Raw genomic sequence first — 15,397 nt, forward strand, 5'->3', positions numbered from 1 at the left:
GCTCAGGTTATGACCTGATGGTCATTGGATCAAACCCCTCATGGTCATGGGGCTCTGTGCTCAGCAGGGAGTCTTCCTGAGATCCTCTCTCTCCCTCTGCCCCTCCCTGCCCTGTACTCACTTTCTCTCACATAAATAAATAAATCTTAAAAGAAAAAAAAAAAAAAAAAAAAGAAAGAACTCCACAGATTCTCTTCAACACTTTCCTCTGCACCTGGCTATTGTGCCCCAGGACAAAACAGCACAAGTGGCCACTTCAAATTCCGTTAAGGTTGACAATGTGCTGGCCATGAGATTCTGTTCTCCATTTTTAAAGTTACCTGTGCATTTTAACCTGATAATTTATAAGGTCTTGACTCCTTCTTTTGATCTGTAATATGATATAGTATAAATTGAATCACTCTAAAAAACAGCATTCATATTCTTATCTGCCTATAACTTTCTAAAACCAGCTGCCTAAAGGAACCCTTCACCTAATGGCAATTATTGACAAAGTCTCTTACCCTCTTCTTCCCAGGTTCAGAAGCACGAGTGTCATAATCATCAGGGAGCTGAAGATAATCCTCCATTCTGCTGGCAATTGCCTCCCAGTCACGTTTCCTTTTAGTACCAGTTCTCAAGCCATCCAACTTGTCTGAGGGACAAACACAGAGCCGCAGAATTAAGGAGGAGTGTGAGTTTGCACACAACACACAAACAAAGGAAAAGAAGTCTGGAACACTGTCAGAGGGCAGAGCCACATTTTTGAGAGCAGCATCGCTTGCAGATCCAAACTATCTTCTTGGCCGAGGTAACAGTTCTGGGCAATTTCCATTGTTTATCTGGTGTTCACACTGGCAGGCATTACATTACAAAGTTGGTTTAAGTAACAAACACGGACAGGGCAAGAAAAGTCACTTGTCTCCTGGCCTCCCACACCACCAAATCACACTTTAGCTCTTGTGTTCTGAAGGAAAATGCGAAGACGGGTTTTTCTAAAATCTATTTCTTCTACTTTTTTTTTTTTCCTTTAACGCAATATTAACACCACCCGTATTTGATCTGTAATCATGTGTGATACCGTGTCTTATGAAAAGTAGGTAGTACCAACAACTTAATGAGTCAAGCTAATGTTTAAAAAGGTTTTAGATTAATAGTTCCTTGGGATTTTGACCAGTGTGCAAGGATTCCCCATGAGTTAATGTTTCTGAGTAAGCTGACTGTACGAATCACCACATTCTTTGGTTATGCTGTGAAGTGCTACTGACCATTCTGAGGCTAAGAGTTAGTCCACCAAAGTGACCAGATCTAAATTTTCTTTCTGAATCCTCAATCTGAGAGGGCTAGGTTTCTCAAGGGCCCCAAACTGTAACCAATTAAAAGAAGAGAGATTGAGGATTCAGAAATTCTGAGACATGAGTTTAGGTGTCTTCAAGAACACATGATGAAAATGTGTAGTCATTTTTAATTGGTTAATACTGATTTGGAATTCCTTATGTGAAATATTACGAGTTAGTTATATTTTTAGCTACATTGAAGTACTAAACTCTTGAATCATCTGTGATTACATACACACACTATTATTAAGAAAGTCAATAAAAGAAAACCGAAAAATGTCAGAAATACACAATAACCACACTTCATTAAACTCCATAAAGGGTGCAGTGTATATATGATAAAAAATCTGTTAGGCACCAAGTTGGAGAGAACTTGATATGAAAAGGAAAATACAATGGAAGCAGTGGCAGGAAAAGAGGGTGAGTTTGTGCTTCAAATGTGAAAGATTCACACACAACTAACTGTACCACACCATAAAGGCTTAAAAAACCAGTAAGATTTCGCATACTTGGCAAAGCTTTTATTTCCTAAAACCCTCACCCATAAAAGCAGTATTATTGAAAAATCTGCAAGCAAACTACAACACTTTACAAAACTCAATAAATTTTTATCATATCACTTTGGAAAAACTTTTAACATGAATGAGTTCAAAAGAAACGGTTTCCTGATCTCTTCTGTAAATCACATGCTGTACCAAATGGCTCTATCTTCACGGGTATGACAGGCTGTAGTATACAAATTCTTAAAGTGATCCCTTGACTGCTCAGGGACACAGATTACGGTATTAGAAAACCAATGAAGTCCCACAAACAATAAAACTGTTCTAGTTCAACAGTATACAGTATTACTAGAAGAGTAGGAAGCTCTAACACGCTTAGTAAATAAACCTCAGACAATTTCCGAACTTAAGATTAACTTTGACATTAACATACTTGAAAGGAAAAAAAATTCATATCTGAATTCCAAGAATAGAGCATGGCCAAGGCAGCAATGCAGAAGGGCAAGGGTGAAAACTGCAAGAACGTTTCCTCAGACACCGGGTAAGTGACAGGAGTTACAGACCAGGAGTCCCATATTTGCAACATGGAAGATCAGAAGAGCATGTACTTCTAGTCTGAACACCTTTGTTTGTAATGTTTAATTGGAAATTTCATTGTGCACAGCATGTTTAAAGCTTCCTTCTTGGGGATGAAGAAAGGTTCATACCTCTTCCACATGGCATCCTGGAAACCCAAACACACAGATGTATGGCATAAGGTGAGGGAAGAGGAATCTGGGGTGTTAATTACAGAAGACGGCTGGTGTCCCATACACCCATACTAATGACTTTCAGAGGCCTGAATTTCAAAAGATGAAGTTTTAAGATGAAGATGAAGGTCTAAACATCCAACTTAGCAGGTCACAGAACTTTCCCACATCTTCAGAACAGTAAATATTATATAGCACAACAGAAAATTTTTGTAAATACATCTATGCATTTTCTAAATATAAATGGTGTTTCTGAAAATTCGTTCATGGTAAACATACGAGGGGTATGTGCCTATATGAATAAGTGCATTCCAACTATGAAGAGATGAATCTGCCTGACACGTAGCAGGCTAATACACAATAACCGATAAGCAGAGACAAATGACAGATGAGGAAAGCAAAAGTACTGGTATGGAGAAACCTATAATAGAATAACACTCTCAGACCTTCTCTTGGTTTCTCACAGTTGGAGAATTTAAGTAGCTTCAGTGCCGAATCCGAGCATCTGAGGTGGCACGTAATACCCACCCTTGTATGAGGGTGCCTGTGCCCCAGCTGAGAAGGAGCCGGTCAGGGGCAACTGGAGTGGGCCACAGGCTGTCGTTACAACTCCACGACACCCGTGCCAGATGCATTTCAGGCCGGTTCTGAATCTTTCTAAAATTACGCCACCCCTGATTTAACACTTAAACATCAGCTGAACTGCATACTGTACCTAATGAACACAGATCAAGAATCCGCAATGAGACTGAACCAGCTGCACGAAAGGTGAACGAGTCCTTTCTCATTGGTAGACTCATTTGTGAATCAAAACTCCCCAGGTACAGATGTAGCTCTTCTGGCTCAGTGTGTGACACCGATGAAGCTTAGTATGTTTCCATCTCGCATGATCATGTTACCCAAAGTAATTCAAGAATGTTGGTAGAGTACTCATAAAAATTAATTGGACCTGGTAATCAATCTATTGAGTTTGTTGTGCTAAAGAAGGCACCATAAATAGGTTAATTCTCAGATGAAAAGCCTCATTTTTACAGAAGAATCTCTGTTTCATTTGGCTACATGGACCAATCTCAAAGAAGCCAGCACTTTCGAGAATGCTCACACTCAATCTGCATTCCTCCACGGGTAGATTGGCTCTTAAGGTAACAGAGTGGTACAAGATGTGAGTCATTACATGAAACATCACTGTCACTCTTATTAAAACAGCAGCAGCAGCAAACATGGTGGATTTATGTTCTGAATTCTTACTGGACCTGCAGTGCCTTTAACTGAAGTGCCTATTTATCAAATCCATTTCTGGAATTAACTACCTAACAGTCTTTCTTTAAGATGGACTGAATTTGTATAAAATGTATTTTCTGAGAAGCAAATGGTAGACAGGCCAGTATTTTTTCCAAAATCAATACCAAGTTTAATATCATATTTTCTTGAATATTCATCAAAGCTAAATTCCATTATCTTTTCTCTTTAGAAATTAGAAGAATAGAAAATGGACTGGCTGAAGTTTAAAAAAGCATTATCATAGATCATATATTACACAATGCCTCTGAATATTATATGTTTAGTTAAAATATGGATCACTTTTACAATCCTCTTGTCTCTTTATTTATGATCTTTTTGCCCCAAAAGGTAATTGCTATTTAGAGAACCAGAAGAAGGAAATGATCTTGCAGTCTTATAGGTTATTCTCAAAGTACAGTACAGAACTTCAAACAGACTTAATTTAATATCAAAATAAGAAGATCTAAAGCATTATTATTTAGAAAGTAGTTTGTGATTATTATTTTCCTACGTATTTAATCGCACTTAAACATTTATAAATGCTTTAAAAGTTTAGAGGAAGAGATCACTGACAAAGATTTCCCAAAGAGGGAAGACTAGTTTAAGAATATGTCAGTAAGCACGCATAATTTTCACCTGTCACACATTAAAATAAAAAATCCTGGACATTATATCACAGCACCTATCCCAATAACAGAGTAATACTAAAGTTTATGGAACTACCTTTTACATAGGACCTAGTGAACATCAATTGCTAACATGATCAGTTGCGCAAAATAAAAGGCAGAAACTTATGCAACTTGTGCAAAATGCACTCCTCTTACATCAGAAACACAATGTATCCCAAACAGTGAAGCAGCTAAATGACTCAGATTTGTTCTATGAACTTAAGATATTTAGATGGTTACTTCAGTTTTGGAGTAACACCATGATACTAGAAGAGAAACGCAGAGACTGACAGTTACACTTCATACATTAGAAAGGTCAATCTTCCAGAAAGCCCTTATCTCATTTTTTAAGATTATTTATTAATACATCCTAATCAACGTGATAAATGATCCTCTTTAAGTGAAGTGGAAAAAAAAGAAAAGAAAAAATGTTTTGCAATTATTACCATGAAATACTGAAGAAAATCCACTGGATATGTTTGATTTTCTATTTGACAGACAACCTCACATTAAGCAACTCCAACTTTTGATTTAGACAGTAATTTTAACCAGTTTACCTTGTAATCTGCCACTAAAAACAAGTTGAAGGTAAGAATCTTATAAAGTAGGCTCCTCAAAAACCTGAATTACATATCTACCTCCCCCCACCCAGAAACTCTATTTATTATACAAGGAAAATAACTGCCTTTTAAGGAATGTTTAAACTTCAATATTTATTATTATTACTACTATTATTTCCCAAAGTATTCATCATCAGGTTCAGCTTTGGACTGCAGTTAAATACTCTTTTAAAAAAGCAGAAATCTCATCAGCACTAACATTTCTGATTAATATAACAGAACGGATTTTAGAAGTGACAGTATTTTATTGCTAAATTCATACTTCCCCTTACTCTAAAATCTTGAAGTGACAGTGAAGGCGATTCTTCTAAATATTCTTCTTTCACTCTGTCACAAGATGAAACTAATTAAACTGAAAGCTAGCGAAATAGACTGAGGATGTAAGATAGGCCAAAAATCTTGGTTTAAAGCAGAAATTTGGGGAAATTTGTTCTTCTTACAGCAGAAAGATCTATGACCATTACCATCAGGTATCACATATAAAAACAGGAAAAAGGAGATACCCACCTAGCTTGGCCTCAGATGTGTCCATCTCCCATTTGCTTTTCGGAATGTAACCCTAAATCGCACACAGAGAGAAGCTCGAAGGGTTAGAAAGAGACACATACATGCATATCACTGTTGAACTGGAAAAGCATTAAAACTGGGAACGGATTCAGTTTCCACTCACTAGTTTTATATATATATGTATGTATATATATATATATATATATCTCCTTAGGGAACACACAGTCTCATTATCTCTGAAGAAACTGAATTACTCAATTCACCCCACTTCACTGCCCAGATTTCAGAGTAGTCACTTCAAAATAGTATCATGAAGGCGCTTTGAGGCAGCTACAGTTCGGGACACACAGTTGTAGTCCGAACAACAGCTGGACAGCAAATATGGTGAGAACGTACGGTCGTTACTGCGCTAGTATTAATACCATTCAGAGTAGCAGAGCATTTATAATAACTAGCTAGCTTATTTTCTAAATACAACTGTGGTTCTCAAGTGATGGTACAAAGAGTGTTCTTCGAGACAGCTACTTTATATCGCAGTGTAAGTTTCAGTACTCGAAAGAAGAAAACATGGTATCACTGAACACAACTACAAAGTTCCAACTTCATTTAAAAATGACTCAACCCATTTACCCGTTAGATCTTACAAAGGCTGGTTTTTACTGAATCAACGTGAAAGCATTTCTTTTTCATTGGTTGGAACCTAGATTATTATTTTCAATGTCTTTTAAAATGACATTTTCCTAATATACAAAAAACCAGAAATCCCCACAGGTATTTATATTTTATTTAGTAAAAAAAAACAAAACAAAACAAAAAACAAACCTGGTTTATTTCAAACAATGTCCTGTAAGATTTTCAAATTTCCCAATATACCTATTTTACTATATAGTAATCCTTTCTGCTTATTCACCTAGCAAGTGTACGGTTGTGATTCCTCTTTTCCTTTACCTGGACTCTGTTCTCTATTAGATCCTAACATACAGAACTTTAGTATTAGGGCTTATTATATAGAACAGATTCATCACAGGTGTCAGCATCTTCTTTTAAGAATTAGTATCTCTACTCTTGGGAATATTCAAGTTCATGGAACAGACTGACACAAAGGTAGGTTGGAAAGGATGCTGAACGCTTCATGACAACAACTGCTGTGTATGAATACTGGAGCATCATAGTTCTTCCAGGAAACCTACAGGTGTGGCACTTTTCTAGTCTTTAAGCCAGACTAATAATTCACTTTCACTTATTAGGTAGTACTTCAGATAAATTATACCATCTTTCCCAAATGCATTTCTAGAACAAACCAAGACAAACCTATGCTGAAGTGATTGGCGCTAAAAGTACTGATGCGATCTGTACAAGTCATATCTCAGAAATCACCTGAAAACCTTAAGCATCACTAGAATAACATATTTATAGATTGTGAATCATATCTACTAGGTTCACTGAAGTACTAAAGAAGGAAAAATATCATACCAGTGATCCCCCAAAAGGATTCTCTTAACCAAGAAAAGGCTGGATTTTGCCCAGTTGCAGTGATTAGTACAAAGCAGAAAATGCAAAGTTTATTGAGAATTCCACTAAAATGGTCCAAATGACATGAGACTTGCTCTTAACCCTTTGGTTAAAATTCTCCAAGAATCTTTTACTCTTGGAATAGAACCCAATAGCAGAAGATCTGGATTTGGCATTTTTGAATGGGTTAAGAGAAGTTTTAGAATATAAAGATATGCAAAATGAGTATATTAATTTCCTCCTGCTGGAACCACCCTGTTCTTCTTTAAAATTGTATCATCTTCTCACTGGTTGAAATATTAAGCCACTTGGAAATAAAAGAGATAGTCCAGCAGGGTAGAGTTCTAAGACTTCCTTGCCATGTTTTTTGATGTAATAATAGAGTATTACAGCGTGTTTCACTTTTCAAAATAAATAGTACATTCAATTAAAAGTTTCGAGCTTTGACCTACACTTAGACAAGTAAGATGTTACGAACCATATCCTGAACTGAAATCTCCACAAAAGGAAGACGGATCTTCAGAAAGCTAGCATTATAGATTTATCACATGATCACTTTCTAGGACACACGCTGCAAGTAGCCACAGGTCATTAGCCATATTCCACAACAGCGTGGGCCTTTAAATGAACTTCCTGCCTAAGTTTTAGATCATATATGTCAAAAAAACAACCTAATTAAGAAAAATGTTTAAAGAAAAAACATACTGAGACTCAAATGCAATTAACTTTAAAGCTTATTTTTTAATCCGCATATGAAATCTAGGAATGTAAAGGTTGACACCATCTCTATGCACACACAGTTTCTTTTCAAAGTCCTCTGTATCACACATGGGATTGATGGGACCACTCCTCAGAGAGTCTATATTCTCTAGGGGTAAGAATCAGGGTTCTCACTTTGTACATTTCCGGAAGAGTATGAGAAGCAGCTTTAGCAAGGGCTGATGTATTAAATAAACCAAATGATATTTTGAATTAAAAAAGCAACACTGTTTCAAGACATTGCTAATCTCTGTGCCTTGTTAGCAAACACTGAAAAGTAACATAATTCTACAGGTCGCATATTTTTCAATGACAGGGTAAGGCAAACATCTCTACAGAGGTGTGATCAAAAGCATTTACAGTAGGTACACAGGAACTTTGAACTCACACTATGGAAGCCTCTAATAAGCCTCAATAAAATGCATTGCCTACACACTCAAATCATTTTCCCCATCACTGAAAAGGATAAAATGCAGAAGAACAAATTCAGCAGTCAGTGGCAACCCTCTGCCTTCTCATTCTAGAAGTTCTTCTGCCTCAGTTGACAGAAACTCAATTTTGAAATCTCGTAGCAAAGAAGAGACAATTATGCATACGTTGGGTAGGCTGTACCACATATCTGCTGGAGTGTAAGAATGCCCTTTCATATGTAATTGATTTTTTTAAAAAGTAGACTTCCCTAAAGTCACCCACAAGTAGATGAGTGAGTACAGGGTAAGTTTCTTAGCATTCTTAAAATTTTCATGTAACAATACAGTAGAGGGTTCTTCTGATCAGGGGAAAAAGAAAAAGTACCAGAAGTCTCCTTGAAGATGATTATAGAAATTTCTACCATTAAGGTGTAAATCAACAGTAGGAATCTGACCATAGATCTGAGATTAAACCCTTAAAAATTTTAATAGAGACACTTTGTTCAAAGTGGTTGGTCTGTCTCCTACCAGTTCGCTTTCCTCTTCCTCTGCATCTTTCTTTTCTTCCTTCTGTTCTTCGATATTTGCATCAAAATCCTCCATCTCTACCTACACCACCCCAATAATAATTAAAAAAAAAAAAAAGAAAGAAAAAGAAAAAAAAAAGATGAGTTAACATTTAGGAAAATGTTGAGTCCCTCAGTGAGATCTGAAACAGCAAAGGTGCCCAAAGCAGGGCAGCACAGAATCACTGTTACATCCTAATTTTAAAACCCTAAAGTTTGAAACAAAACTTATAAAAAGACAGAATGATAGTCCTGCCTTTCATTTTCCCAGGATATCCATCTTTATAATTTCCTATTAAGTTGAATATAATAATATATGCTAAGTTGATGATTACTTGTTTTGAATGCCTGTGATTACCAGGATTTCTCTTCAAAACCTCTAGCAAGTATTTCTCCAATCCACTAAAACATGTGTATGATTCAAATTTCAAAATGTAAGAAAGGGTATCGTGAAAAATAAGATGATAATAGCTTGGCTCAGAATGGTAGTGATGCAAATAGAGAGTAGATGGATTAGAGAAGTATTTATAAGGTAAAATTGACAAAACTTGTAGACTGACTACATGCTGGAGGGATAAGGCTGAAAGTTTGTATAACACAGAATAAAGAGCAAAAAAAAAAATAAATAAAAAGCAAAAGAATAAAAGCAAAAGCAACAGAGTAGAGTCAAGGTTTCAGCTACCAAGTGATTGGTGGGTCTAATCACTAAGAAAGAGAATACCAGAAGAGGAACAGGTTTGGATGAATTACATAGTGGACAGGCTGAACTTGAGATGTGCTAAAGTAACATGTTTTTGGTAAAGAATTTGGAAAATAATGGTAGAATTATAAAAATCACCCATAATCCCTCTACTAAGATATAACTAGTGTTAAGATGCTGATAAAATTAATTTGATTCCTCACAATTTAATATTAAGGGCACATATGTGGCAATCCAAGCTATCTATATCAAAAGTACAGAAAAGATAGAGCCCTAAAGAACTCCAACATTTAGGACTGAGTAGGAAGAAAAGCCATCAAAGGAGACTGAAAGGAATGGCCAGAGATGCATGAGGAAAACCAGGAGAAAGTAGACTCTCAGGAGCCAAAAGAAAAATGTTATCAAGAAGGTGGACATGGTCAACTAAGTCATATGTGGCTGCAGGATTAGGCAACAGAAGTGAGAATTCTCTATTTTCATGGAAATCTTTGCTGAGAATGTATCGGAATGCATGGGGCAGAAACCAGAGGAAACTGGTAGACGAATGGCACTGGGAGGTAAAAACACATAAAAACACAATGACAACATTAAGTATAGAAAACTCTCATTCACAGGAGCTCAAACCAAACAGAAGTACACAACTGATTAAAAGAGAAAAATCTCTCCTTTTCATGATAAAGATTTACTTCCACCAAAGTAATTCCACCACAGCATTCCTGGTAATGTTTAACTTAAAATGAATCATGTTTTTGCTTTGGCACAGCAAAGGAAACAGTTAACAAAACCAAAAGACAACTGACAGAATGGGAGAAGATATTTGCAAACGACATATCAGATAAAGGGCTAGTGTCCAAAATCTATAAAGAACTTAGCAAACTCAACACCAAAGAACAAATAATCCAGTCAAGAAATGGGCAGAAGACATGAACAGACATTTCTGCAAAGAAGACATCCAGATGGCCAACAGACACATGAAAAAGTGCTCCACATCACTCGGCATCAGGGAAATACAAATCAAAACCACAGTGAGATATCACCTCACACCAGTCAGAATGGCTAAAATTAACAAGTCAGGAAATGACAGAAGCTGGCGAGGATGCGGAGAAAGGGGAACCCTCCTAACACTGTTGGTGGGAATGCAAGCTGGTGCAACCACTCTGGAAAACAGCATGGAGGTTCCTCAAAATGTTGAAAATAGAACTACCCTATGACCCAGCAATTGCACTACTGGGTATTTACCCTAAAGATACAAACGTAGTGGTCCGAAGGGGCACGTGCACCCGAATGTTTATAGCAGCAATGTCTACAATAGCCAAACTATGGAAAGAACCTAGATGTCCATCAACAGATGAATGGATAAAGAAGATGTGGTATATATACACAATGGAATACTATGCAGCCATCAAAAGAAATGAAATCTTGCCATTTGCGACGACATGGATGGAACTAGAGGGTATCATGCTTAGCGAAATAAGTCAATCAGAGAAAGACAACTATCATATGATCTCCCTGATATGAGGAAGTGGAGATGCAACATGGGGGGGATTAAGGGGTTAGGAGAAGAATAAATGAAACAAGATGGGATTGGGAGGGAGACAAACCATAAGTGACTCTGAATCTCACAAAACAAACTGAGGGTTGCTGGGGGGAGGGGGTTGGGAGAAGGGGGGTGGGGTTATGGACAGTGGGGAGGGTATGTGCTATGGTGAATGCTGTGAAGTGTGTAAACCTGGCGATTCACAGACCTGTACCCCTGGGGATAAAAATATATTATATGTTTATAAAAAAATTTAAAAAAAAAAAAAAAAAAAAAAAAAAAAAAAACGAATCATGTGAAAACAACCAGACAAACCCAAATTGAGGGGTAGTCTACAAAACAACTGGCCTATACTCTTCAAAAATTCCTTGTCTTGGGCGCCTGGGTGGCTCAGTGGGTTAGGCCGCTGCCTTCGGCTCGGGTCATGGTCCCAGGTCCTGGGTTCGAGCCCCGCATCAGGCTTTCTGCTCAGCGGGGAGCCTGCTTCCTCCTCTCTCTCTGCCTGCCTCTCTGCCTACTTGTGATTTCTCTCTGTCAAATAAATAAATAAAATCTTTAAAAAAAAAAAAATTCCTTGTCTTTCCAAACAATGACATGGCTGAGAAAGTATTTTTTTTAATATTAAAGGATGATCTCCTGGATTTTTAAAAATTGCTATAAAGCACATTATGGGAACGTTTAATGAAATGTAAATATGGATGTTACATGAGATAATTCAGGAAATTTAATTCAGGAAATTTGTACTACTTAATATAATACTTTATCAATGTTAAATTTCCTGAATTTGATAATTGGGACTTCTAGTTTTGTAAGAGAATGCCCTTGTTCTTGGGAGATACATACTGAAACACTGTATTAGGGGTGAAGGGCTAAGGGTTATGAGGCTTACAACTTAACTCTCAAACAGTTCTACAATCACAGTGATAACAATAGTAGGAATAAGAAGACATATATATCTATGTCATAGCCATCAAAATCCTAGAGAACACAGGCAGCAACTTCTTTGACCTCAGCCAGAGCAACTTCTTGCTAGACATGCCTCCATATGCAAGAGAAAGCCAAAAATGAAGTATTGGGATTTCACTGAGATAAAAAGTTTTTGCACAGCAAAGGAAATAGTCAACAGAACCAAAAGACAACCGACAGAATGGGAGAAGATATTTGCAAATGTCTTATCAGATAAAGGACTAGTATCCAAAATCTATAAAGAATTTACCAAACTCAACACCCAAAGAACAAATAATCCAGTCAAGAAATGGGCAGAAGACATGAACAGACATTTCTGCAAAGATGACATCCAGATGGCCAACAGGCACCTGAAAAAATGCTCCACAGCACTCGGCATCAGGGAAATACAAATCAAACCCACAATGAGATACCACCTCACACCAGTCAGAATGGCTAAAATTAACAAGTCAGGAAACACAGATGTTGGCAAGGATGTGGAGAAAAGGGAACCCTCTTACATTGTTGGTGGGAATGCAAACTTCCCAAACTGGTGCAGCCGCTTGGAAAACAATATGGAGGTTCCTCAAAAAGTTGAAAATAGAATTACCCTGTGATCCAGCCATTGCACTATTAGGTATTTACCCCAAAGACACAAATGTAGTGATCCAAAGGGGCACCTGCACCCCAATATTTATAGCAGCAATGTCCCGAAAGAGCCAAACTATGGAAAGAGCCCAGATGTCCACTGACAGATGAATGGATAAAGAAGATGTGGTATAATATAAACGATGGAACATTATTCAGTCATAAGGAATGAAATCTTGCCATTTGCAACAACATGGATGGAGTGAGAGGGCATTATGCTAAGTGAAATAAGTCAATCAGAGAAAGACAATCATATGACTCATATGTGGAATTTAAGAAACAAAACAGAGAAGCATAGGGGAAGCGAGGGAAAAATAAAACAAGATGAAATCAGTCTTAATCAGAGTTTCCTGTGATTAATCACAGACTCTTAATCACAGGAAACAAGCTGAGGGTTGCTGAAGGAGAGTGGGGTACCTGGGTGATGGGCATTAGGGAGAGCACTTGATGGAATGAGCACTGAGTGTTATATAAGACTGATGAATCCCTGACCTCTACCTCTGAAACTAATAATACACTGTATGTTAATTAATTGAATTTAAATGAAAAAAAAAAAAGGACATATATATCTATATAAAGAAAAATGTGGCAAAATATTATCAGAAATCTCAATGAAAATTGTATAGGTGTTCTTACACGATTCATGAAACTTTTCTGTAGTTTAAAGTTTTTTCCAGATAAAAAAGCTGCAAAAAAAGGTCCCTTCTGTGCTGCTTTCATGGCAGAGGACACTCACCTCCTCAATAGCAGCATCTTGCAGCAGTGAACGAATGTCCAGGCGCATCATATGACGAGGTGCAGTTCCCAGTGGTCAGCCATCTATTGAAAGATTCAGGAAGTCAAGTCATCTCGGGAAACTACTCAAAGACGGACCAACTGCGCATTTAAGACAAATTTAACTAATACTGTGAAGTCTAACAGGCCAGTTCCTGGAAGAAGGCCACACCTTTTTCGCTAAAGAAGGTAGAAAAGATTTTCTGAAAGTAAAGAGGATAAACAAGAACTTCCAGACAACATTGATCATACAGACAAAATGAAGCTGAGGATACAACACCTCCTGTTTCCAAAAATCACCTTATTTATTTCTTTAAGTTTTCTTCCATGAATATTTCTCTTGCCACAAGTCTGGTTATCTGCGCTCATTTCAGCCAAATATACCTAAGAAAGCATGAACAGTGATTAAGCAAACAAATGTGACACTTACATGATAATATAAAGTACTCCAAAGCTGTTTTACCTCAAAACCCTTGGTTTTTGCTGCACTCCAGAACTGGTCAAAATGTCTCACTCTGTCATTGATGGCATCCAGGATGATAAAGGGGAAGAAGCCGTCATCCAGAGTCTTTTTGAAAGTTTTGAACATGCTGGTGCGGTAGGTTTCCTCCATCTCGGCTTCGTATTCATATTCCATGACCTAGTGAGACATCCCAGAAGAGATACGGAGTTAGCAGAAACAAAGAACCATCCTAAACCTCTTCCCTGGGTAGCCTCTGGATAGAGATAACTTTGTAGTCTTTCCTTCACACCTAAGTACTAAAGTTTGTGTTCAAAAAAGACACAATTAGTCTCTGAACACGTTTTCCTCTCAATATTATTAATGAATCAGAGCACAGTCCGAGAGGAATAAGCCATACCTTCTTTTTCACCTTCTTTCCAGAATCTGGGTCTTTTTCTTCTTTTTCCACTTCAGTGATGAAGTAATCATCTAAGCTTAGAACTCTAGGTGCAGGTCCTCCAAATTCTACCTCTTTATCCTAAGAATCATATAGTCAAGAGAGTTAAAGAGAATCCAAAGAATAAATTAATGAATGCTCAAACCAGAGTTCCTTCTCATGGCTACGTAACAGGCAATCTTCTGGTGGTTTCAAATCAAGCAAAGGCAAAAATATTTGTTTAAGCGGAACAAAATGTTTATGGGACAGCATCTCCCACATGGGCCAATAAGAATGAATCAAATAGGAAATACCAGTATCAATATCATACAAGAAGGAACAAAAGCAACGGATTTTTTGGCTTTCCCATACTCACTCGAATAAGCTTTGCAACATGTGTCTTTCCACTGCCAGGCAATCCTCTCATTATAACAACAATCTGAAACATAATGAAAAACCAAAAAAAAATCACTCAGAGAAGATTTTTTTTTACAATGATGTCTTATAGTTAAGTGACATACCATTCTCCAGGATACACCATATGATAGGACATGAAACAAACCTTAATACGTTTGAAAGGACAGAAATAATATAAAGTATGTCTCTGACCATAATGGAATGAAATTAGAAATAGTAGGAAAATTTTGAAAAATTCACAAGTATGTGGAAATTAAACACCACACTCCCAAATAACCAATGGGTCAAGGAAGGAATTTAAACATCAGAAAATACTTTGAGATAAATAAAAATACCAAAACTTATGGGACGCAGCTACAGCAGTGCTCAAAAGGAAGTTTATAGCCATAAACACCTATATGAAGAAGAAAGATCTCAATTCGATAACCTAACCTCCACCTTCAGACATTGGAAAAAGAAAAACAAACCAAACCTGAAGCAAGCAGAAAGAAGGAAATAATATTAGAGCAGAAGTCAATAAAATAGACAACTGAAAAACAATAAAGAAAAATCAATAGAACCAAAAACTGGTTCTTGAAAAGATCAACAAAATTGACAAACCTTTAGCTAG

General features: G+C 37.1%; 1 protein-coding gene across 1 annotated transcript in view; it reads right to left on the minus strand.

The window, feature by feature from the left end:
• YLPM1 (YLP motif containing 1) overlaps positions 1 to 15,397 on the minus strand; it is a 77,309-nt gene that overhangs the window by 14,799 nt on the left and 47,113 nt on the right. Inside the window, 9 exon segments of the mRNA XM_047736138.1 lie at positions 504 to 634; positions 5,642 to 5,693; positions 8,851 to 8,931; positions 13,455 to 13,522; positions 13,525 to 13,537; positions 13,793 to 13,876; positions 13,956 to 14,132; positions 14,353 to 14,472; positions 14,747 to 14,809. Of these exon segments, the coding sequence (XP_047592094.1) occupies positions 504 to 634; positions 5,642 to 5,693; positions 8,851 to 8,931; positions 13,455 to 13,522; positions 13,525 to 13,537; positions 13,793 to 13,876; positions 13,956 to 14,132; positions 14,353 to 14,472; positions 14,747 to 14,809 (789 nt within the window).

The sequence above is a fragment of the Lutra lutra genome, chromosome 7 (genome assembly GCF_902655055.1).
Source record: "Lutra lutra chromosome 7, mLutLut1.2, whole genome shotgun sequence".
NCBI classification, from domain to species: domain Eukaryota; kingdom Metazoa; phylum Chordata; class Mammalia; order Carnivora; family Mustelidae; genus Lutra; species Lutra lutra.